The sequence below is a fragment of the Trachemys scripta genome, chromosome 10 (genome assembly GCF_013100865.1).
Source record: "Trachemys scripta elegans isolate TJP31775 chromosome 10, CAS_Tse_1.0, whole genome shotgun sequence".
In the NCBI taxonomy this organism is placed as follows: Eukaryota; Metazoa; Chordata; order Testudines; family Emydidae; genus Trachemys; species Trachemys scripta.
Window position 1 is genome coordinate 19,730,202 of NC_048307.1, and position 23,776 is coordinate 19,753,977.

Consider the following 23,776-nt stretch of genomic DNA (forward strand, 5'->3'; position numbering starts at 1 on the left):
ATTTGCAACAGTGTAAGGTGTTTTAACTAAACCTTTGTTACATTATACACTGAACCAGGAGAAAAAGTAAAATGTGGAACATACCTAATAGGAATTTTTTTAATAGTCCTAATAGCAAATTGAAATTGGGTTGAAATTATGTAACTATCGATGACTTCGTGGTAATGTTTTTCCTCAAAATAGCCATACTCTTTACTGCAGTGAATTATTAAAAGCAGTTGTGTATAGCTGGGAATTATTCCTGGCTGACAACTCAATTTGTTTAAATTGTCCTCAACTTTCTGAGCATTGCTTATGCTGCCTGCATTCTGTGGAAACCTAACTTTTTGACTTACCTTCAGAATTTTTAGTTGCATCAGATATAGTATAGTTGTAAATTACAAGTTGCATAGTATTTCTGCATATGGATTTTTTTTTTAAAGTGGGGTAGTCTGAGCCTGGGAATGGGAGTCACTGAATTCTAATCCTTACTCTGGTACTGACTTATTTGTAGCCTTGGGCAATACATTTAACCTCTCTCCTTCCATTTCTCCATAAAATGGTGATACTACTAGACTCCCTACCTGCACAGGGGTGTGGAAGATCAATATTTGCAAAACTGTTTGAAGATTTAAAATGTTATATAAATAATAGTTATGAGAAAAGATCTAGTCTAAACTTCCAAGTTTCATAGCATCTGCTTTCTTTTTGTGTATATACCAGGCCTAGGCATATGTTTAATGCATACTAAAATCATATTGTAAAAGGGTAGTTGCAGTTTTAATATGTTAGTAGGTTGAGATAAGCCCTAAAAAGGAGTATAGAGTTTATCTCAAGCAGCTAAAAGGTGTCTAAACTACAACTGCCGTGTCTACACTGATTTTAACATGTTAATTAATGTGTTAAAATTCACCTTCTCTCCTAGTGTAGACATGGCTCTTTTATACTTCATTCTGAGAAAATATTGCATCTTAACCAGTTCTATGACATTCTGGGCATATCCAGTAAAAAGAGAAAACATAAACCCATTATAAATATGCATGACATGCATCAAGCTGACACTTATTCTCATACGATGTTTCTGGTTTGCAGACTTCAGAATGTTGGAGAACAAGGTCACATGGCTTTACTGGGACATAGTCTGGCAGCTTATATTTCAGTGCTGAACAGGGAAAGGCTGAGAAATCTTACAACTAGAATCCTTTCGGACACCACCCTGTGGCTTTGCAGACTCTTCAGGTAAGTCATGAATTGCTTATTTATTATGTACAGTTGCGTAGTAAAAATGTTTTTTTAAAAAAAAGTCTGAAGTATGATTTGTTATCTTGATAGCCGTATGCCTTAAATTAATGATACAGTGAAAGATCTTAAATACAGCACACTTGTTTACAGGATGCTGTTCTTGAAAGCCAAGAACTTGTCAATAATATACCAGTCATAAAAGTGGTTTTTTATAAGGAATTTACAATGGAGTTAGGGGCCAAAGTACAATAGTGGGTAGACAGATGGTTGAATATCCATTTATATAAGCATATAAAAGCCTATAAGCGCTTTTAAAAGAGGTCTTCCAGCGAACCTCTCATTGGTTCTGCCTTGGACTTTGTTTAGTCTTTATGTACAGAACAGCTGAAGAATTTTCAGTGTATTTCCTGATGGTCTACCTGAACTTGTAATTTAGATCCAGCACTGGAGGGGAAAGAAAAGTACAAGAAATACGTCAGGTGAAAAGAAACTTAGTCAAACAACTAGATTATTTCCTTGTATGGCTTAATTTCATGTAAGATTCTTACTCAAAGTGCCTTCGTCTTGAGATATGCTTTAATATATGTGAAAACAATGCATTTCTGGTGCCAGAGCTGGTTGACTTGCAAATTAAAATGAAATCTGGCTGCTGCTAATATGGGAAATAGTTCCCATTTGGTAAAGAAATAACTTTTGGGTGGGACAAAGCTTCACTGATATCTCATTTAATGGTAATCTAGAGGTATTCCCTATCCGCGCAGTTCTTGAGACCCGGGTTGAATGACTAACCCTGGACTAACATGGTTTGGACATGTTGTAAAATACAGGATGTTAATTTGCAGACAGCAGGAAGGGTAATAGGGATACCACATGGTGTTCAGTGGGACCCTGGACGGAATATTATGTTGACTGGCTCCAAAGAGAATGGCTTATGCCAGTCCCCTGCCATGAAAGCACTGGCTATTGTAGTATATGCCTATTATATGCTGTATGCAGTGGATGGTCAGTGACAAACTGATAACTGGTCTCCATCCTGATGGGATTATAGTCTAGAGCGCTGATAAAGACAAATGGTACAACAAAGCGGATTTACACAGAGGTCTGATTAGCCATGAGTGTCTGCAAACTGAGTTTTAAAGTATTCAGTACTATTAAAGCCAAGGCAGCAAGGGGAGGGGAAATTAATGATACTAAGGGCTTTTATATGAACGCACACCAAGAATCTGAAGGGAGCTTTAACTTAAGACAAATTTAGTCAGGAACTGTTTCACTTTAATATCCCAACGTTTCTTTAGGTTTTGGGGGCTCCTGATGGGAATCTTAGTCTTATGTGAAAAGGATATATTGTGCATTAGATGTCTCAATATCAAATCATTTGAGCCTTCCTGTCGGAGGAAGGAATGAGGCATGGGCTTTTCATTAAATTAACCAATGAAGCGATAAAGGAAATAACTAAAACTGACCCAGCCATAGAGCTATTAAAGGTACAAATTATCCCCATCTATAGATAAATGAAGGCTTGTTTTAGCTGCGTACAGTGACAGATGGACCTTCTGTAGAGCCAATATAATCAGCATTCTCTAGTTGGTAGAACATAAGATGAATGAATATCTGTATTTAGCTATTTAGTAAACTCTTGTAAAAACTTTAAGTTTTTGAAACCTTACATGGATATGAGGCTAAGTTTCATGGCTCAAAGATGAGCTGCAGATGGGTTAAGCAAAAATCCATCTATTTGACAGTTTATGTCCTAATACCCAGTCTTAGAGGAGCAGTTGGTCCCATTCTGACACCTAATATGCACGTTAGCAGTGATTTCACATCAAGCGTGAATACCTGCTGGACCTTGGAACAGGTGTGTAGGGTAAGATGAGTGGTATATTTGGTTTTACAACTGCATTTATATGATATATCCCAAAGAGTCTATGAATAATTTTTAAAATGTTTCTAAAAATATGTTTAGCTTACCTTATAGTTCAGCTCCAAAAAGGTTTCATGGCTACTATAAAGCATGATGGAATGTCAGTCATTTGGGTAATTTATGGTGAGGCTGGATGCTGCAGGATTTGAAAATTTAAGCTGAGGGATGGACTGAGCGACTCTTAGGTTATTCAGGACTATTGATGTACATGTTGGACATAAATGATGTAGCAAAACTCCAACTTCCTTGTCACTTAATAAATCCTGACCTGTACTACTCTTCCTCTTGTTGGCCCTTCATTTTAGTTAGGTGGCTATATTTCTTTATACTGGAGCTGTCAGACCTTTATTAGATACCTAATTCCACTATTGTCTCTTCTTGGCTTTTAAACATTAGTGTGCATATCACCGCTGAAGCCAAAATCCTTCGTTCAGAGAGATAAAAACAAATTAACTGCTTGTACAGATTTGTAGTCCAGTAGTCCAACTTCCTAGGCAGTAGACGTGGCAGTGAACTAAATAAATTGTACTAAATGGCAGTCTGTTTGTATTTCAAGGAGTGTTAAAATAGGATATGAGTAACGTTGGCTATTATGGATTTGTTTGGTAGTGGCTTCGTACTAAAGTTTGCAAGATCCTGTCCACGTTTAACTCTATTTTAAAAAAAAATCTATTTCACTCTTGATTTACAATATTGTGCTTTGAAACTGCATCATATTGCATCCTCCTCACTGACTCTTATGATTCTTACAAATGTGAGCCATACCCACTTGCTGAGGTTATTTTTATAATGGAGTTTTTTAAAAGTGAAAAATCTTTCCTGTTCCTCAGATGTTTCCATCTACATTTTATGATCTGGTGGTTTCATTCAGTGCATATAAGTCTGAGAAAATATTTTTACAAACTTTGAGGATTTTAAAGAGTGGTTTTCTTGCCCAAGTCCCCTCATCTACTTCGTTGTAACTGTAAATAGAAATAGAATGTAAAGTAAGCTTTCATAGTTACTAATCTCGGTCTGTGCCAATATAGTTTACCGTGCTCTCCCTTACCTTAATAAATTTTTTTTTTCTTTTTTCCTTTACCCTCTCTTTAGCTCTCCAAAGGTCACTTCCACTATTCGTGTCAGAACCATGATCCTCTGAATCTTTTTTTCATAATCTTTGTCTCCTGGAGTCACAAACTCCTGTGATATAATAACGTTTTTCTGGACTGGATGGGGGAGATCAAATTAAAACCTTATAAAACTAGAATTAACGATTTGCCCTTCATCTGATTTCTATCTTGGCTTCGTTTTATTTGTAATGTTCTGGGGTTGGATAGAGCTTCTAATTTAATGAGGAGCCAAAACATACTAACATATAACAGCACTTAGATACTTTTGTTTCAGATGCTATTTAAACCAATAAATGTAATATAGCAGAGACAAAGCAGAAGATTGGAAGCAAGGAATTCCTGAGGTCTAATTTTGACTCTGGTCTTGGGCAGCGTACTTAGCCTTTCTGTGCCTCAGTTTCATATGCCCAATGATTATACTGATGTACCTCTTCATAGAGTATCTGAGGGCAGGTCTACACTATGGCAGGGATCTACGCTCTGAGATCGATGATTTAGCAGGTCTAATAAAGACCCGCCAAATCGATGGCAGATCACTCTCCAGTCAACCCCTCTACTCTACTCCCAACAAGAAGAATAAGATAAGTTGACAGGAGATTTTCTCCTGTCGACCCCGTGGTAACTCGACCTAAGGTACGTCGACTTACTGCGGTAGTGTAGACATAGCCTGAGATAGAAAGCACTTGTATAACTGCTCAGTATTTACACACACTAACTAAACTAGGACTGTTTCTGTTGGTTTGTCTTACAGGTATGAAAACGGGTCAGCTTATTACCATGAAGATGATCGTGAAGGTCTCTTAAAAGTCTGTAGGCTTGTTATTCACTCTTGCTACGAAGACTACACAGTAGAAGGATTCAATGTGTTATATAATAAGCAGCCTGTTATATACATTAGTTCTGCAGCCAGAACAGGCTTGGGCCAAACTCTCTGCAATCAGGTAAGTAGTTTTAGTGTAAAGTTTTGAGTCTTTGCTGCATATAGAACCTTGCAGGCATCATCCTGCCTAGTGGCAGCCTAGCTAGATTTTGAGAATGGCTCTAGAGGTTCACAGTTAGAGATTGTTATGTTGCAGAAGCAGCACACTTTTTGTGTGGGTTGTTGCAGGTGAGTAATGGGTGGATGGAGGATTGCCTTTCCATCCCTGTTGTAACTAGAAGGTCCTTCATTTATCTCCATTCTAGAGCCTCCACTGCTGACCTCTCAATGGGGCTTTACTCAGTTTGCCAGTGATACTCTGTCAACCAGAGAGGATCTTTTTGAGCGAAGTGAGGTTCTCTGACTCTCAGGTGGCTGAGCATGCTGTGTCTGCAACAGTGCTATTTGTGCATTCACATGGCCCTCATCATCCTGGTATCTGAGCCTCTTCTGAATTGTTAAATAACAGAAATACCCTTCTCCCTCTTTTCCTTCCCAGCTTGTGGAACAAATAGCGTTTCTAGAATTTTTTTTTTCTTTAAGTTTGTGTGTGTGTACGTGCACACTGAACTTAAGTTTTCTTGTAGTGTCCTAATGGTCCTATATATATATTATATTTTAGTTTATTTTAGGTGGGGTTTTTTTAGTTTTTTAAGCACAACTTCCTTGACGCTTCTAAATTTTATCTTTTAATCAAAGTTAGTAATAACTGATGTATGAATAAACAATGAAAATCACAAATAAGATTGTCCTGAAGCCAGCCAAGGAAGGGAACAACCATGCCCTGAAGCCAACCAAAAAATCTGCAAAAACGATAATAAAACATAATGTTATAAGTTTGTAAGACTGTTTTATTAATTATAAGATTCCAAAGCAATTCCAAAACATAAAGAACATAAACCTATTGGGAATAAACTAAAATAGCCCAGAATGGAGCCATAGGGTTCTAGTTTACAATATTCATCTGGACAGCAAGATAATGTTTTCTAATTGCACACAGTTTGTATATTCCAGCAGTGATGATGTGAGAGTTGTAGAGAAGAATTTTCTGAACTTTTTGTATGAAACAATTGCATCTGATATTTTATTAAGGGTGATTGTTCCTGCTTTCATGTAGACATTTCAGTATAATAATCATTTTCTTTTGCATGACGAGCTTCTTGTTTGAAATGGTATTATCACTAAAGCATTACTGAAAGATGTCTCAATTTACTGTTGAACTTTACTTTTTCTTAGGAATATTTTTCTGCATCCAAGTTCTTTGAAAAAATTAATCTCACTGAATTTTTACTTGGAATAGCGAGCTTGTAGATAGGTCCTGAATAAGATAAATTGTGGTTTTTAAATTTAATCTTTTGAAAAAAGGCCAACATTATATACAACAGAATGTTGTAAAAATATATGCACTATATCGCATAAATTGTATGAAAATTTCTTGTCTTAACTCTCTACTATGCAATAATAATTTTGCATAAGTGAATATATATATATATATATATATATATATATATATATATATATATATATAATAAATAAATAAATAATATACACACACCTTCAATAGGCCTACTCATGTGCTTAAATGTTTGCTGGATTAAGGCCAAAGTGCTCTGGACTGAGCGTGATTGAGTCCATTGTGAGCAGCCTCATTTCCTTGGTGAAGATTAGTGTTTTATCTGTGCCCACTTGTAGTGCAGTCCTGCAGACAAGATACAAACTCTGAAAAATGTCCAGGTTTGACTTATTGTCTACTTCCCCTTACTCATGTTAAAAGCTAACTGTTATTTTACAACTTTTTTGTTACTTTACAGTGGTCTCACTCTCTTCCTTTTCTCCACTCTTAGTCTGATCAGAAGTTCTAGCAGAAAACTCATTTTTAAAATGCAAGGAAAATCACTTGGTAGCAGAGCCTCTGTCACTATGTGTTTGCTTCTTTCAATGGCTTCTTTTTTATTCCTCCTTGTAGTTCTGTGAGCAGTTTAAATGAGTAACATAAATCATGTGTGAGTTGTTCAAATTCCATCTTTCTCTTTGCAGCTTGGGTTGCCCCTTTCATGCATGTGCCGCGTGCCTTGTAACACCATGTTTGGATCCCAACATCAGATGGTAAGTTTTGGGCATTGTCTTTTTAAACTGACCTTTTCTTTTTGCTTTGCAGAACACTTAAAGAATGATTTGAGAATGTTGTTAGGAAAGAGTGGTGAATGTTTGACTTTTTCATCCTCTGAGCTTTCTCGGTGTAGATGTAACAGAACATTGGCTATTAATTGGCCTTATTCTCTTAAAAGTAATCAAATCAGAAATACGTGTAGCACTTGTATCCTGAACTCTGTACTTATTATCTGCAGTGTGTATTTTGGTGCAGTCAGTAAGGGCTTTCTAGTTTGAGACTCTGGAAATATGTAGACCCTCGAAGATAAATTTTTAAAGGAGAAGTTTAGGCTTGAACACTAAACTTTTTTGTTGCTGTGTATGACATTGTGATGAATTATTAAACTTTTCCTTGTGTTTTAATAGATTCACACAAATAAAAGTCCATGGAAGTTTGTGTTACAAAAGTCTGATTTTTAGAGTGGAAAGATGAACCCTAAGTATACCATGACCCAATATAATGCCCATTGAAGGCAATAGAAAGACATTCTGAGCTTGTAGCATTGGAAAGTACTGTTGAGTCCATGCTTCTTAAGAAGAAGAGTATAAATTAAATAGGTTTCTTCAGTAGAATTATGTCCAGTGTAAATTCAATGAATTTAAAAGCTCCTATTTTATCTGTGTATTTATGGTGTATTTGACCTTTTTTGTCTTTGGGGCTATGTGGAAATGGGGAAATTGAAAACTCAGACAAGAAGGTATTAAGAATTTAATCAGTGGATCAGCTTTTAAAATGTCAGGATACTATTCTGTGCTACTTTTAGAAACCCCAATTTTCCAGTTCAACAGGAACATATTATGTACTGTGTGTCTATATCTGTGTTTATATTTTTTCTTATTGGTGACAGGATGTTGCTTTATTGGACAGACTAATTAAAGACGATATTAACTTTGGAAAGCTGCCACTATTACTAGTGGCGAATGCTGGTAAGTATTCTGATCAGATAGTAGTAAAACAGTATCCTAGAAAAATTAGTATGTATTTTTTAGAACTTGGAATTGTAGATAATATTGATGACTTGTGCTAGAGTAGATCATCTGTTCCTTGATACAGAATATCATGGTGACTGCATAATATTTAGCTGTCCAAGAAATTATTTAAAGGAGTGACTTAGGACCAGATTGTACAACGTTATTAACACTCATGAGAACTTACTCCATAAAAGTAGTTCTATTTATGTCAGCGGGCGTGCTTGCATGACTTAGGGCTCCACAGGTTGTTCCTTAGTGAGCAAAGCTTAGCTTTTGAAGAATGGGATTCTAAAGCTGACCAAGAACCTTTCTATGGTGTTGTACATGCCATTAACCTCAAAAATTAACTTTCTCTGAATGAATAATTGAGCAAATGTTTCAATTCCTCTTTAGTGAGGAAAGGTTTATTTTATTTATTTATTTATTTGGTAAGTGGAGGTGGGAAGGAAGTGCTGTGCTTGCTTTTTCCCTTTAGAAATAATAAGGGTTTTCTTTATTTTGGCAGAGGTCATTCTTTGATGAATTAGGTGTATTGAACTTTTTTTTAATAGAAATGGCTGAGTTTTTGAATGCTTGTGACATCTAGTCTCCCAAGTACTTTTAATTAAATAGATAAGAAAACACAGAGCTTTAAATACTATGAATACTATGAATATGAATCACATTCTCAGTCAATCAAGTTGAACTTCCAATGTCATAACTGCACTAGCTCTCTCTCCACTTCTTCCTGAGTCCATCAAGAAGATAAGACTTGAATTTCTAATGAAAAGAAAAAAAACACCGCACAATCAAAGTTTATATGTTTGCTGACTTACACATTTGATATTTAAAGTGACTTTTTTTCCCCTTTCAATTCAGGTACACCAGGAGCAGGTCATACAGACAAGCTTGGGCGACTGAAAGAACTTTGTGAGCAGTATAACATGTGGCTACATGTAGAAGGGTACAGAACTTCAGACTTCTTTCTGTGTAATCATATTCACTAATGAAACTTCTGATAATGGTGCAACTTGTAATTCCATAGCTAACATGCTCTAATGTCCACAGCTGTTTTGCCATTATTAAATGTTTTATATGCCAACATAAATTTGCCACTCTACAAAATTTAGAGTCCTGCAGATGTCACTGTTTTGTTGCAAAAGGTTATTCGTGTATATGTAATTACTCAGCATGGAGTCAGTATATGGATGTGAGTAACCTGCCCCTGCTTTGAAGTGCTTGGAATCTAAATGAGACAAGACACAAGGTAACAGTTAGTGAAGGGAGGCTGGAATGCTTGAAGAGATGAAATTTAGGGGAATAAAGGACATGTGGTGGCTAAGAAAACTGGTGCAATAGGCAGCATGATTGAGAACAGGAGTAACAGAATAAGTAGTGTTAATAGAGGAGCCCCTGCTTTTAGCCTGCGAGTCCCTCAGACAGAGCCTGTTACCTATTTGGCCCTGAGCTACCACTGTACACAGTTGTGTACCATACATTTATGACATTTTGTGAATTATTGACAGAATCCTACTGATGAAGTATGATTAGCACAGGATGGATTAATATCTCTAAAAAGTTGGACTGATATCTAGACTAAAATGAAATTTTCGTGTCTGAATTCTGGAATATTAAATTGCAGTCTCTACTTTATGTGCAATAAAAATACATGAACAAAAATGACTTCCTTTTATACAACTGCATGAAATATTTAAAATGAAGATTAAAATGCTATCTTTTAGTTGAAGAAAAGCTGTAAATAATTAATTTAGCTAAGACTGTTTTCCTTTCCAGAGTGAATTTGGCAACTTTGGCTTTAGGTTATGTCTCCTCTTCAGTACTGGTATGTATTGGTGTGTCATAAGTATAATGCTCTAGACTTTAAAGTTGTTACATAATTAAAATTTAGGTGGCCCATAATAAACTTAAATGTTTCCTCTTTAGGCTGCAACAAAATGTGACAGCATGACTCTTACTCTGGGTTCCTGGTTGGGTCTCCCAGCAGTACCTGCAGTGACACTCTACAGACACGAGGATCCTTCTTTGGTAGCTTTGACTTTTTTTTTTTTAATGAATATTTAGATACTAGAGACTTTAAAACTGCAACCATGACATGATCTTTTGTTCCTTTATAGATGCCTAAATAAACAATAAGTTGCAAAAGATCCTTTTGTTAATGTTGTGATATGTTTTTGTGCTATCATTAGAATAAATCAGATTGTGTTGTAATTTTAGTTATTCAGTGACCGTATTCTTTCTTGCCTTTAGTCCTTAGCTGCAGGCCTGACATCAAGTCAGCCAGTAGAGAAACTCCGTGCCCTGCCCCTGTGGCTATCCTTGCAGTACCTGGGACATGATGGGATTGTAGAGAGAATAAAGCATGCATCTCAGCTGGTAAGAAGTAGTTAGTCTTCAAATGACGTGCTAACTTTTGCATTTCTGAGTGTGGGCAGAGGGATCTTATTAAGAATCTTTCTACCATCTTACTTGAGTAAGTTCATTCTCCAGACAGAAAGTTAGTTTAAATGGCAGTGTCTGGTTTGGTTACTGTCATCTGGGCATCAATAGCACTATATAAATACCCACCTCTTTATTTGAGACCACTTTGATAACCATTTTAAAATAAATTTCTGAATATGATGAAGCATCTCAAAAACAGGTGCAGCGGATCTGAAATAAAGTGAGAATTGTTGCCAAATATGCTGAAGGTGTTGTATTAGTGCATACTATACTAAGACCAGCCATGTTGATAGCTACAGTATTGGCACTTCTTTTTAGGCTATGTCCTCTTTACGGGGAGGGAGGGAAATTAGGAATTGCGAAGTGAAATCCTAGTGGATACAGGTCACGGGTAGTTTTTACCCTGACTAGCTACATCAAGGTAAAAAACCCAGGTGAGGAGTATAGGGGTAGACCTTGACAAGATACAGTGAGATAAAAACTAACCATGTCCTGTCTCCACTAGGATTTTGCATTGAGATAGCTATCTCAAGGTAAAAAAACACCAAGGGGTTCCAAATGGAAGTACTGAGGGTTTCTTAAATGCAGTAGCAAGAACTGTTTAGAAGTTATAGCTCTTCAGTGAAAACTGAGATACTATACATGAGAGAGACTATTTGACCATAACTAAGGCTACGACTTTGTCACGGATTCCGTGCCTTACCGTGACCTACCTGACTTTTTGCAGCGGCTGGTGCACCTGGCTCAGGGGCAGCTCAGGCAGTCCCTGCACTGGTTGCTGCTGGGGCAGTCTCGGGCCACTGTGCCCACCCCACCCCCAGCAGCAGAGTTTGGGTGTGGGAGGGGGCAGGGGATTGGGGCACGGGACACGGTGAGGCAGGCTGTAAGCGGCACTTACCTGGGGGGCTCCCCAGAAGCAGCAACATTCCCCTCGCTCAGGTCCTAGGCGGAGGCATGGCCAGGCAGCTCTGCGTGCTGCCTCCACCTGCAGGCACCACCTCTGCAGCTCCTATTGGCCAAGGTTCCCAGCCAGTGAGAGCTGCGAAACCAGCGCTCTGGGTGGAGGAAGCACACAGAGCTGCCTGGCCACACCTCTGCCTAGGACCTGAGCGAGGGGGATGTCGCCACTTCCGGGGAGTCCCCCCTACCCCCTCCCATACCCAAACTCTGCTGCTGCTGGGGGTGGGAGGTGGGTGCACAGCAAGGTAGGGAGCCTGCTCCCCTCACCCCATCCCCATCCCCAGCGGGGGTCCCGGGCCACGTTCCACTGCCTGCCCCCTCCCTCTCCCCAGCACCGGCTGGGGTCCCACACAGCTGGCCGTGTGCCCCCCCCCCCCCCCCCCCCCCCCAGCGCCAGCGGGGGACCTGCAGCCTGCTCTCCACCCCACCCCAGCATCCGGGCTACCCTTCCCGAGCACCCTCGGGCAGTCCCTCCCCCAGGTTTTAGTCAGGTGTATATAGTAAGTCATGGACAGGTCATGGGCTGTGAATTTTGGTTTACTGCCCATGACCTGTCCGTGACTTTTACTAAAAATACCCGTGACTAAAACGTAGCCTTAACTATAACCAATAGATTACTATAATCCTTCTTCACATAGATGCTAATTCTTTTCAGGTGTTTGATGCCCAGTTGAAGTTAATGGGAGCTGTATACAAGCACCCAAGGGCTGACTGTTGTCCATAGGTGCTAATTTCTCCCATTAGTATGTGGGAATTTATACATCCACAGTCTTTTGAACGGACTAAATAAAATGTAATTTTTATCCACAAAGCTTAGGTATATACATATATGCACATGTTTGAATCCTACAAAAACCATTTTCCTAAATAATATACTGTTAAAATTCCATGATATTGGTAATAATAATTAGACAGAGATTCTTGTTTGTAGCATCCTAAATTTAAACTTTGTAAATGTAAGCTCACACTTATGGATGTTGAGTTAGTGTTGTCTCTGTCCGTGAAAAGTAATTTTAAACCAAAAAATCTTTGTTTTTTTTTTATCCTTTTGTTCTTTAGAGTCAGAGGTTGCTGGAAAACTTGAAGAACATGGATTTCATTAAAACTTCGGTACAACCTGCCTTTAGTACTTGGAGTAGTTTAGCAACTGGTGGTTATTAAATATCAAAATTTTTGTGAAACCAATTATCTTTAAAAAAATGTGACCCTACCCACAGCCGTGGTGGTGGTATCATTCTGACTACTGAAATTATCCCTTAAAGTGTCAATGGAATTGCATAAATTTATTTGCATACAGCAAGACTTGGTCCCTAGGTTGTATTCCTTGTCCCATTGCTGTTTCTCTCTACGCACACTCAAGCTATGGATATAATGCTCAGAGGCTGCCTCTGTGTTGCTGGGTAGCGCTTAATGTATTAAAACTTATTCAATATTCTTTTATGGTGCACTTTTTTATATTTGAAATTCATTCTTGACTATGGATTTAGCAGTACCCTGGCCAGATGTAGATATAGCGTGAATGTTCTTATATCTGTAGACAAAGTAGTTGTCCTGCTGTGAGGGTGTTATGATACAGGAGAGTGATGTTTGTTTAAAAAAAAAAAAAAACACTGCTCTTAATTGAACATTCTAGTTTTTAAATTAGTTATGTTTAATGCAGCTGATTCTAATCCAGTTTCAGTCGAAAAGATGCCCTATTCAACAGATATTTTTATTGATCTGACCCTTTGTGTATTGGAATAAATACTGTATTCATGCTAGTTTTCTTGGAAAACAAATGACCACAGATCACTGTGAGTGACAAAGTAATTTCATTTGTGAAAATAATCTTTTAGAACTCGTGAGTTATGGAGATCCACTGTAGCCATTCCACCTTCCCACTGTATATGTTCTTGATAGCATCTACTATGTCATTGAACAGCTCAATTATCTATTCAGAGAGATTTATGCAAAAAACTTTGCTCATAGAGCACCAAGGAAAATTAAAGCTATTTAAAAAAAAAAAATGAAATGCCTGTCAGTGAATATATTCACATTTTTCACTTTTATAGTGCCCAAAATTCAGTTGTATGTAACTGAAATAGAATACAATCCCTTTTTATGTGAGGGGTAGTTTACTTTGCTATGTTCGTGTATATATTGAGAATATAAGAGTGGCTATACTAGGTTAGACCACTGGTCCAACTAGCCCAGTAACCTGTCTTCTAACCTGTCAGAGGGAATGAACAGAACAGGGCAATTATCAAGTGATCAATCTCTCATTGTTTAGTCCCAGCATCTGGTAGTCAGAGGCTTAGGGACACCCAGAACTTGGGGTTGCATCCCTGACCATCTTGGCTAATAGCCATTGATGGACCTATCTAACTTATCTAGTTCTTTTTTTTTTAACCTAGTCATACTTTTGGGCTTCACAACATCCCCTGGCATCGAGTACCACAGCTTGATCATATTGTGTGTAGTACTTCCTTTTGTTTGTTTTTAAACCTGCTACCTATTAATTTCATTGGTGACCCATGATTCTTGTGTTATGTGAATGGGTAAATAACGCTTTCACTTTCCCCACACCATTTATGATTTTACAGATCTGTCACATCCCCCCCTTAGTCAACTTTTTCAAGCTGAATATTCTCTCTTTAATTTCTCCTTATATGGAAGCTGTTCCATATAATTTTTCTTGCCCTTCTCTGTACCTTTTCCATTTCTAATACATGTCTTTTTTTGAGATGGGGCCACCCGAACTGCATACAGTATTCAAAGTCTGAGTGTACCATGGATTTATATAGTGGCATATTTACTGTCTTTTATTATCTATCCCTTTCCTAATGGTTCCTAATATTCGGCTTTTTTGACTTCCGCTGTACATTCAGTGGAAGTTTTCAGAGAACTATCCACAATGACTTCAAGATCTCTTTCTTGAGTGGTAACAGCTAATTCAGCCTCCATCATTTTGTATGTGTAGTTGGGATTATGCTTATCAACATTGAATTTCATCTGCCATTTTGTTACCCAGTTTTGTGAGATCCCTTTGTAACTCTTTGCAGTCTGCTTTGGACTTAACTATCTTGAGTAATTTTGTACTGTCTGTTTCCTCACTGTTTCCCTCTTTTTCCAGATCATTTACACAAAGTTTTATGATGAGCTAATTTTTTGTTAGTACTGAGTCAAAACGTTACGGAAACTAGAACATTGTTAATACTGACAAAACCAAATGATGTGGTGGTCTCTACTGTCAGTTTTGTACCTACAACAATAAAGCTGTTTTAAGTGTTTTCATAACAACATGGATTTTTTAATTCCATTTTTAGGTTGAAGATGAATTTAGCTCTCCTGTAGTGGTATTCAAGTTTTCCCCAGAACTTCCAAATATAGGTGTGTAACTTATAGACAAAACATGATGATTTCAGATCTATTAATTCAATAAGCTAGTTTTATTAGGTACATTACATTGTGCACTTTTTCTAATTAGTCTGAACATAAAACAAGTTTTGTTTATACAGTAGTGATTAGAACCACCTCATAAATTGTACTCTTGTTGCAGAGTTCCATTGCATTGAGACAATGGAAGGTGATTACAAATCGTTAGAATAAATACATTTCAATGCTATAATTGCTTTTGGAATGATATCTTTTTAAATCCCATGTTTGCCCTTTTGAGGTCAAATAGAGTTTAATTTTCCTAGATTTCATAAAATTTCATAAAAATGTTTTGTCTAAAAAAATTGCCTTTTGCTTTAGTTTAAATAAATGAAACTGTCTCTGCGATTTTTGTCTCTTTGGGTTCAGATCAGATGCTACACGCTGGACCGGCATCTATAATTCAACACCCTATAACCAGCAATGAGAGACATATTTGTGACACGTTCAATCAGTGGGTAAGATTTGATGTTCATTTCTCTTAAGAACTAAAATAGATGTTCTGTAAAACAGAGAGGAGGATTGGGTGCCTCCGGGAATTATATAACCTAGAACAGACTAGGTCAGTAGTGACAGTTGCCACCAAATGGCTATTTGCAGGCTGATTTCACATAGGATACCAGAGTTTTGGGGATTAAAAAAGATGGTTTTAGTCTGAAGCACTGGCAACCTGTTGTCTTTCATATGTTTTAAAGTACAAAATAATTATGATGAAAACAATGATTCTCTTAATTCTTGCATACCTCAAGAGGTGTGTGTTTTGTTTCTTTAGGCCACTGAGATACTGAGATTAAATAAATTTAGTTTTTCCTCAGGCATTTAAAAAAAAAAAAAGCAGATCTGAGAGTTATGTTGCTGTCACTTTGCAACAGTTATGTCTCCATTTTAAGTTGGTACTTTTGGGAGGTGCGGGATGTCCTGTATTAGGGAGTCCAATATCCTAGGAGAGGAGTGAGTGTCTCTTCCCTCTTGCCACAAAAACCTGTCTAGGTTTCTACTGCTCAGAAGTGGAGTAAGCTAAAATTTAAGGTGTTAAACTGCTTACTAGTAATTTTGGCACATCAAGAACTACAGCAAGATCAGCTGATTTACTTTTGACATCCATTTGAAATGCCAGTTTCCACTCAATCTTAGGCCTGGTCTATACTACCCGCCTGAATCGGCGGGTAGAAATCGACCTCTCGGGGATCGATTTATCGCGTCCCGTCGGGACGCGACAATCGATCCCCGAATCGGCGCTCTAACTCCACCAGCGGAGGTGGTAGTAAGCGCCGCCGACAAAAAGCGGCAGAAGTCGATTTTGCCGCCGTCCTCACAACGGGGTAAGTCGGCTGTAATACGTCGAATTCAGCTACGCTATTCACGTAGCTGAATTTGCGTATCTTAAATCGACTCCCCGCTGTAGTGTAGATGTACCCTTAGAAACTTTGTATCTACTTCCCTATTCCAGTCTAGGTTTATGAATCTTTTTATTATACAAGCACTAGAGGAAGGAGGAAATGTCACGGACTCACAGATCATGCCCACTCTTGGCCCTGTGCGGGGTGCCCTTTTCAGTGAGACAGCCCTTCTCGGGGGTCCACTCTCTCTCGGGGTCAAGGCCCTCCACCTCCTGGAGCCACACCTCTCTGAGCCTTAGCACGTCTGTCTCCCGCCATGGGCCCCCTCAGGGAGTCCACTCGCTTTGGACCCCTGGGGCCTCCACCCCCCCGAAGGGGTTGATGCAACCCTGTTCTCTAGACCGGAGTGACTCTCAGGCAGCGTAAAACAGGAGGGTTTATTGAGCGACTGAACACAGCACAGGAAACCCTGTGACCCTCAGGCTTGGCCTCCCTCAGCAAAGCACATCCCAGTCTCCCCTGCATCCAGGTGAGCTCTGCCTGCTCCCCCTCTCCAGTCCAGAGCCCCCTTGCTTCCCAGCTGGGCATCTGATATCACCGGCCCCAGACCCCGCCTCTGTCCATTGTCTTCTTTCCAGGTAAACAGGGTCCTCTGGGCCTCCTCTCCGTCCCTCTTCTTTTTCTCCAGCTGCTACTAGTAGAACTCCTACTAAAATGTACTTTTAAACAAACAGTGCATGATTTTGTTTTTAAACTCATTATTTTGGAAGTAAACATATTCCTGCTTTATGGGAGAGGCAGTAACCATCTTGCAATAACCACTGAAAAAATTACACATTTTGTGGTTTGCTTAGAAATTGTGAAGTAGGTTTTCATTTTGTTAATATAAGTGTGCAACTTTTTTGTTTGTTTTAGCTCACAGCAAAAATTTTACTGTGCTTCAAGGAATAATGAATAGTTCTCTTTTAAGAAGTAAAGAGAGAGAAACCTTACTAGGGACAATTTAACAGACAAATGGTTCGTTGAAACTACGGGAACAGTCTAATGCAAGTTGGCAATAATGAGAAATTAATGCTCAATAAATTCCTCTAATTTTGCCTTGTCTCTTCAGCTAGGTGAACAGTTGGCACAGTTAGTGCCTGCCAGTGGAGTTGATGTGGTAGAACTAGAAGATGAAGGCACATGTGTACGTTTTAGCCCATTAATGACTTCTGCAGGTAAATGAGTCACTTAATTTAGCCATTTACATAGATATTTCATCCTGAGGTGAAAAAAATTGGAATTTGCTATTTAAAATTGTAAATATTCTGCATGTGTAAAACATCTGTATGTTTAAATCTGTTCTCCTTGGCTTTGCTTTTTTCCTTATTTTTATATTGAGAGGCTGTTTTAACACTACAAAAACAACTTCAATATTCTATTGTGCCTTGGTAGCAGTTACGTTAGAAGTAGCTGAATTTCCGGTAGCTTTGTCATCTTGTATAGCATTATGTTGCACCACGTCTGTAAAACCTTTTACTTTATACTGTCTACATTTACTGGTGAGAACAAAGTACGAAGCTAAGTAATGTTCCTGTCTTAAACTGTCAGAATACAGAAACATTGGAGATGAAATATCCTTGCCTTTCCCTCTCTCATCTACTTACAGAATGAAGGAAGAATTTGGTCTGCTTATTCAGATGATTAGACACAGGAACTGAGCCCATGTTTAGAATATAATAGACTAATTGGAAGAAGAAAATAGTATCCATTAAAGCTTGGTTATTTTCGTTAGTACTGTAAAGAAAACTTTTTCCCTCTCTCTCCTAGAAGAGGGTGTAGGCTCTGATGTTACAGAGAGATGGAGGTAGCTACTGGGAAGAACTTTTAAATTAGAAATTAAATGACAGAACAAGGGATTCCAGTTGAATGAGTAACCTTAGTTTGGTGATACTGAACTTTGTAATTAAAACTGAAGCTGATTGATCTTTTTTGTAACCTTTTGGCTCTAGAGGGAGGGATTTCCTGTTGCTAACTACCATTATTACTTTAGAATATCAGAAAATCAATGTATTGGTATTACAGTTAGCGTATTTTTTTCTCCTTAATATTTGACTCCAGCCATTTTGATGTGTTGAGTGTTTTCAGTGAATGGCAAGCTGAAGAAAAACAGCCTTCAGCATACAGATTAAGATAATATGATTTTTGAACATTATTTAATTTTAGGATTGGCTTGTAAAGTGGGTTATCTATAAATATACGTAACCATGACACCTGTCTTACTGTATCTAACATAGGAAAACTCTGTCAATTCAGTAATTCACATGCTAATTCATTAGCTCTTCAGTTTTAGGAACTGAAGTACAAGATGTAGATCAGTTGGTGGACTGCTTGAAAATGAAGATATCAATACTGACATGCACACTGCAGCTAAGAGAGGAATTTGAGCAAGAAGTGAAAAGAACAGTAGGCTTGTCATATATTGAAGACCTCAGCTGGCCAGGACTAGGTGTTGTAAGGTAAGTGTTAGGTAGCTCCAGACATGACATTGTTTGAGCTTTACTTCAAGAGACATTTGGATAGACAGTACCTTCAGCAGAGAGAATAAGTGCCGTCTTCACTAGTGATCCTTTGGACCAGCAAAATCTGGCTTATGGCACAGCTGCAATTTCCTTAACTGACTTGTGAATAAACTACACTTTCTTAAGAGGATGTCTGAATTTTGTGAAATTACTTAGGAGTTTGGAACTTCCTAGGAGTTAAAGACCTGGTTTGCCAAAATAATTGAGTTAACAAGTAGAATTTAAGGAGCCTTCTGGATCATTTGTAGTAAACGTTAATGTACCTGTGTACCTTATGTATTTAGCCTACCACTGCAGTCAGTTTATCTTTAATCAGTAGTAGAACTTATTTGTCTCTTTTGGCAAATACAGTGCTGCTCATATATTGGAGATCATTATCATTAAGGTTCCTCTGTGGTCAGAAAGAGCTGAGCCATTATCAATACAATACTTCCAAAAAGCTATTAAAGAAATTTTTCTGTATCCAAAAATGCTTTTCCTTCAACTGCAAACATTACCAAATTTTCTCCAACTTGGTTGGTTGCTATCACTATTCAAACTTCACCCACTACACAAGTTTACAGGTACATGTAGGTAAATTGTTGAAAGATGTTAGAAGTGCAGATTTGTTCTGTTTTGTTTGTATTGTAAAATAAAATGGCTTGTTGTCTTCTGGCTTGATTTTAAAGGTATGAGTATAACAGTGATGGGAAGAATGATGACAAACAAGAGAAAGAAGCAGAGAAAATTAACACTGGACTTTTGAAAAAATTAAATGAACTGGAATCGGATCTCACTTTTTCTTTGGGTAATTATCACTGTTGGTAATATCAGTTCTGTAAATAATCAGGTTAATGCCCTCAATTCTTTTTTTTCCCAAACGGTATTGTAGTGAGATTTAGAAGTCCTATATCCATGTATTATTAAAAAGTTCTGTCCGCTTCTACGTTAAACAGTAGATGTGTTTCTACAAATATTGTCTCTCTGATCTTCCTTCCCCATTGCTCATTTCAGTTGAGGCCTACTAGAAAGCAGTAGTGTTTCTTGTCAGCAACTGCTTCAGCAGAGTACATCCATTGTTCCCAGAGTACTAACCAAACCTCAAGCATGATTATACTAAACTGAGAAGTGTTTTCATCCTAGAAAACCCAAATGTTATATTGCTTATGTTGACAAAGTTCTGACTTATATTTTGTTTTTGAGGGTGCGGAGGCTTAATTGGGAAAATTCAAAAATTTGCTGTTAGTTTAGGAACAGCAAAGAACATTTCTTAATGCAGTGCTTACCAGTGGTCCCCCAACCCTAAGTCTATTTCTGATTGTTACAGAGGTGGCATATGCTAGACAAGAAAAGCATCCAGTCATAAACATGTTGGACTTAATGATCACTAATACCAGTACTGCATTCTCAGCTATAAGTTGATTGTGCAAGTGAACTACCCACCACCGGGTGTGTTATAATATGTGCCAAATTGGAGGGGTGTCTGCCTCGTATTGCACCTAATTGAAGCAGAAACTTAATCTCAAACTGGGCTGCTTACTGCTTTCTGTGACTAGGTTAGATGTTTTAGGCGACTCTGGCTATAATATATAACTGAAACACTCAGTTACATTTTAACCACTCTATTGCATAAGTAAATTAATGTCTTACAATGTGTTTTGTTTGTCCTCAAAATGGTAGGAATGTGTTGCATTTTGATACATTAGTGGTTACTAGTGGTTTCCAGTACATTACTGTAACTAATTAATAAAGCCACTCATTTTTAATTTTTAAAAAGCAAATGGCCTAGATGTCATGTGTGAATGTGCTTAAAGAAACAGTTGTCTAAAACCCCACTAGAGTGATACAAAATCAGTGAAACATGAGATTCTGCATAAACTTATACAATGGCCTCTGTGCACACATGGAATTTCCAGGTGAACCTTGCCTGGTCCTCTCAGTGCTACTTCTGCTTTAAAAAGACTACACACAGTATTCGAGAGCATACCTACAGCTGCTGCATTTCAGCTTTCTCTCAAAGGTGAAATGGGAACATTAAAAATATAGCAAGTGAACATTTTTAGATGGTTTTGCCATGAGTTAGTAATGATGATAATAGCACTAAGGGCCTAATCTCAAGAGGTGCTAATCAACAGGTGTCTAGTCTTCTTGATTTTAGTGGGAGTTGAAGATGAGCCATACCTTGCAGGAGGTGCTCACCACTTCATAGGATCATGCCCTTAGAGCTTTTAATTTCCTAAGAACTATGTAAACATAATTCAGTAACCATCCCTATGAAGTGGGTATTTTAATTTCCCTCATACTGAGGTTAAGTGACTGCTCCAAGACATGAACTCAGGAATTTCTGTCTTCCAGATCTTTGACAGTTTTAAAAACCCCCAATCCTGCAGACCTTAGGCAAAACTTTTTTTTTTTTTTTATCATGCTAATGATGCCTTTGGCTTTGTGGAAGCCACTTAACCTACATACATTTGTTGTTGTTTTTTTCCATCTGTAAAATGAGAATTATAATGCCTACTACATAAGTGTTGTAAGGATCAATGGTTATAGACTGCTTTGAAGATGAAAATCAGTAAGTGTTGCTGTTAGGTCTACTTAAGGCAGTGCTAATATAGCATGACTTTTCTATTTGAGAGTTCTAATCTTCCATATTCATCTCTAAGAGTAAGTTTAAATGTGTCAGAGTTATGGATCCATGCTGTTGAAAGATATCCCAGAATAATGTGGCTCTTTAGATGGTACAATAATGTGCTATTTAAGTGTGTATATACAGTATTAATTGTAAAAATGCCTCATTAACCCATCTGTGTTCACCAGTAGGGGGAAGAGAGGGCCTAGTGGCATCCCTCAGAACACCACAGCTTTTGGAATAGAAAACTCAGCTGTTTAAATGCTCTGTTTTTCACAATCGGTGGTTTCATGCAGCTTTTAATGTTGCTGCTTCTTATAAGCACACAGTTATATAAAATATCTACTGTATTACTTCCTGTCTAAACTTAGTTTTGTTTTTCCTCTTTGAAGAAGTGCAATGCCAAGTACTTTCAGTGAATTGGGCATATGCAAAGATTACACTTAAGTACTAAAACAAAAATATGGTTGGATTCCCTGGCACATAAGTGTGAGTAGGGTGCCTGTTGTGGTTATCTTCCTCTATGAAGCTAAATATTTTTCTCTTTTTACTAACTACACAATCTATTCTGTTTTGTAATTTTAAACCTTGTTGAAGAGGCACTTAGATTTTGCTGCAAAAGTGTAAAAATATGGAATCTCCATTCTGTTCACAGGCCCAGAATTTGGAGGGGAGAAGAACTGTGTATATATCGGCATGGTAACTGAAGATCTGGATGTGTCCGAGCTGGTAGAAACTATTGCAGCGACAGGCAGAGAAATTGAAGAAAATTCTAGAGTCTGTATTGAAATCTTACCTATTTTCAAAATTTACAAAATGTTTTAGCATTAGTTTTCTCCAAACTGGTTTCAGGGCAACTTCTTATTCTTTGACGTGAAAGAAAATTGCACGTATTTAGCTATATAGTGATTTGCATCTACATGGTGAGAGAACTTCACAGTATTATGACTGTCTCATGATACCTTGGTTTAGGTTTACATTTTTGTGTTTATAACTCTTCTGCTAGCGTTAGACACTTTTCTAGTCCGGAAATAGGCAAACTCAGTGACTGTACGGTTTCCATAATGGTTTAAGCCATCAGAAAAAAAATTTCCCTTTTTGAATGATCTGGGGCAGATCATCAACTGGTATAATTTGTTCCATTGAATTCAGTGAAACTATGCCACCACACCAGCTTGAAAATCTGCCACTTAATGTTTTCCATTCATTTTATTTGTTAAATCAACAGCTTGGAAACTGGATTTACAATGTCATTATTACTAGTAAAAAGGTTGGTGCTTATACAGGATTACCTGAGAAGCTTTGATTAATATCTGGCCTATCGAAGTTGTCATAACAAAACCCTTAGTAAAAAGGAAAGTGGTGGTTATTTGAACAACACTGCACCCACAGAATAAATCCTTGTTCAAGTGTACTCTGAATATTCCCACTCCTGGGGATGTACTGATTATGTAGCTGTGCCTGTGGAACATTGATAGCAGTGCCTGGTGGAGTGCTATTGCACCTCTCCTGTTCCTTCCCTCACTGTTCCTGAACATTGAGGGCGAGACTATAAAAGAGGGTCTTGGCTCTCTAGCCACCTCAGTTCCTTCCAATTGCTGCAGCGGATGAATCAGGAACTGCATTTGGACTCTTAGTCTGAATCCCGTGCTTGGATAGTGCCCATTATGCTAAGCATAAATTTAGATTACTTTTCTTGTGTTAGCAATTTAAGGATTAGGATTTTTTTTAAAGGAAATATTAAATGTTCTAAGTAGTTGTTGGTTCATCTCTGGTTCCACTATTAGAATCCAGTGGTGGTTATGAAGAGCTAGAGATCAGCTATTAAGAAGTGCACCTTTTGCCCTACATTTGATGCTTATGAGATGCCCGTCAGAGAGGGACATTGTCCCGCAGGGGTTCAATCTGAAGTGCTTTCACCCCAAGAGTATGGGAAGAACAGACTGCAAATGGTCCTGCTGGCAGGAGGCTTTGACAGACGAGCCCTCTGGATATTGTACACATTTGTGAGCAAGCAAACGGACCCTGATACTACTTGAGAGAAGAGGCAGCGGAGACCTCTCCATAAGATGCCATCTTCAGTTCAGATCTCCAAGAAATCTCTGGTACCTAAAAAGGATCCTGATCCATTGGATCTGAAACTGAAAAGCGGAAATAA

General features: G+C 38.0%; 1 protein-coding gene across 1 annotated transcript in view; it reads left to right on the forward strand.

Moving 5' to 3' along the window:
- The window catches only part of PDXDC1 (pyridoxal dependent decarboxylase domain containing 1), a 45,446-nt gene that overhangs the window by 14,780 nt on the left and 6,890 nt on the right, over positions 1 to 23,776 (forward strand). The window contains exons 5-19 of the mRNA XM_034783887.1: positions 1,072 to 1,218; positions 5,006 to 5,195; positions 7,211 to 7,279; positions 8,173 to 8,251; positions 9,155 to 9,239; positions 10,070 to 10,118; positions 10,220 to 10,321; positions 10,544 to 10,669; positions 12,755 to 12,805; positions 15,001 to 15,064; positions 15,479 to 15,567; positions 17,561 to 17,666; positions 18,776 to 18,947; positions 19,679 to 19,797; positions 22,274 to 22,395. Of these exons, the coding sequence (XP_034639778.1) occupies positions 1,072 to 1,218; positions 5,006 to 5,195; positions 7,211 to 7,279; positions 8,173 to 8,251; positions 9,155 to 9,239; positions 10,070 to 10,118; positions 10,220 to 10,321; positions 10,544 to 10,669; positions 12,755 to 12,805; positions 15,001 to 15,064; positions 15,479 to 15,567; positions 17,561 to 17,666; positions 18,776 to 18,947; positions 19,679 to 19,797; positions 22,274 to 22,395 (1,570 nt within the window). The remainder of the gene's footprint in view (positions 1 to 1,071; positions 1,219 to 5,005; positions 5,196 to 7,210; positions 7,280 to 8,172; positions 8,252 to 9,154; positions 9,240 to 10,069; positions 10,119 to 10,219; positions 10,322 to 10,543; positions 10,670 to 12,754; positions 12,806 to 15,000; positions 15,065 to 15,478; positions 15,568 to 17,560; positions 17,667 to 18,775; positions 18,948 to 19,678; positions 19,798 to 22,273; positions 22,396 to 23,776) is intronic.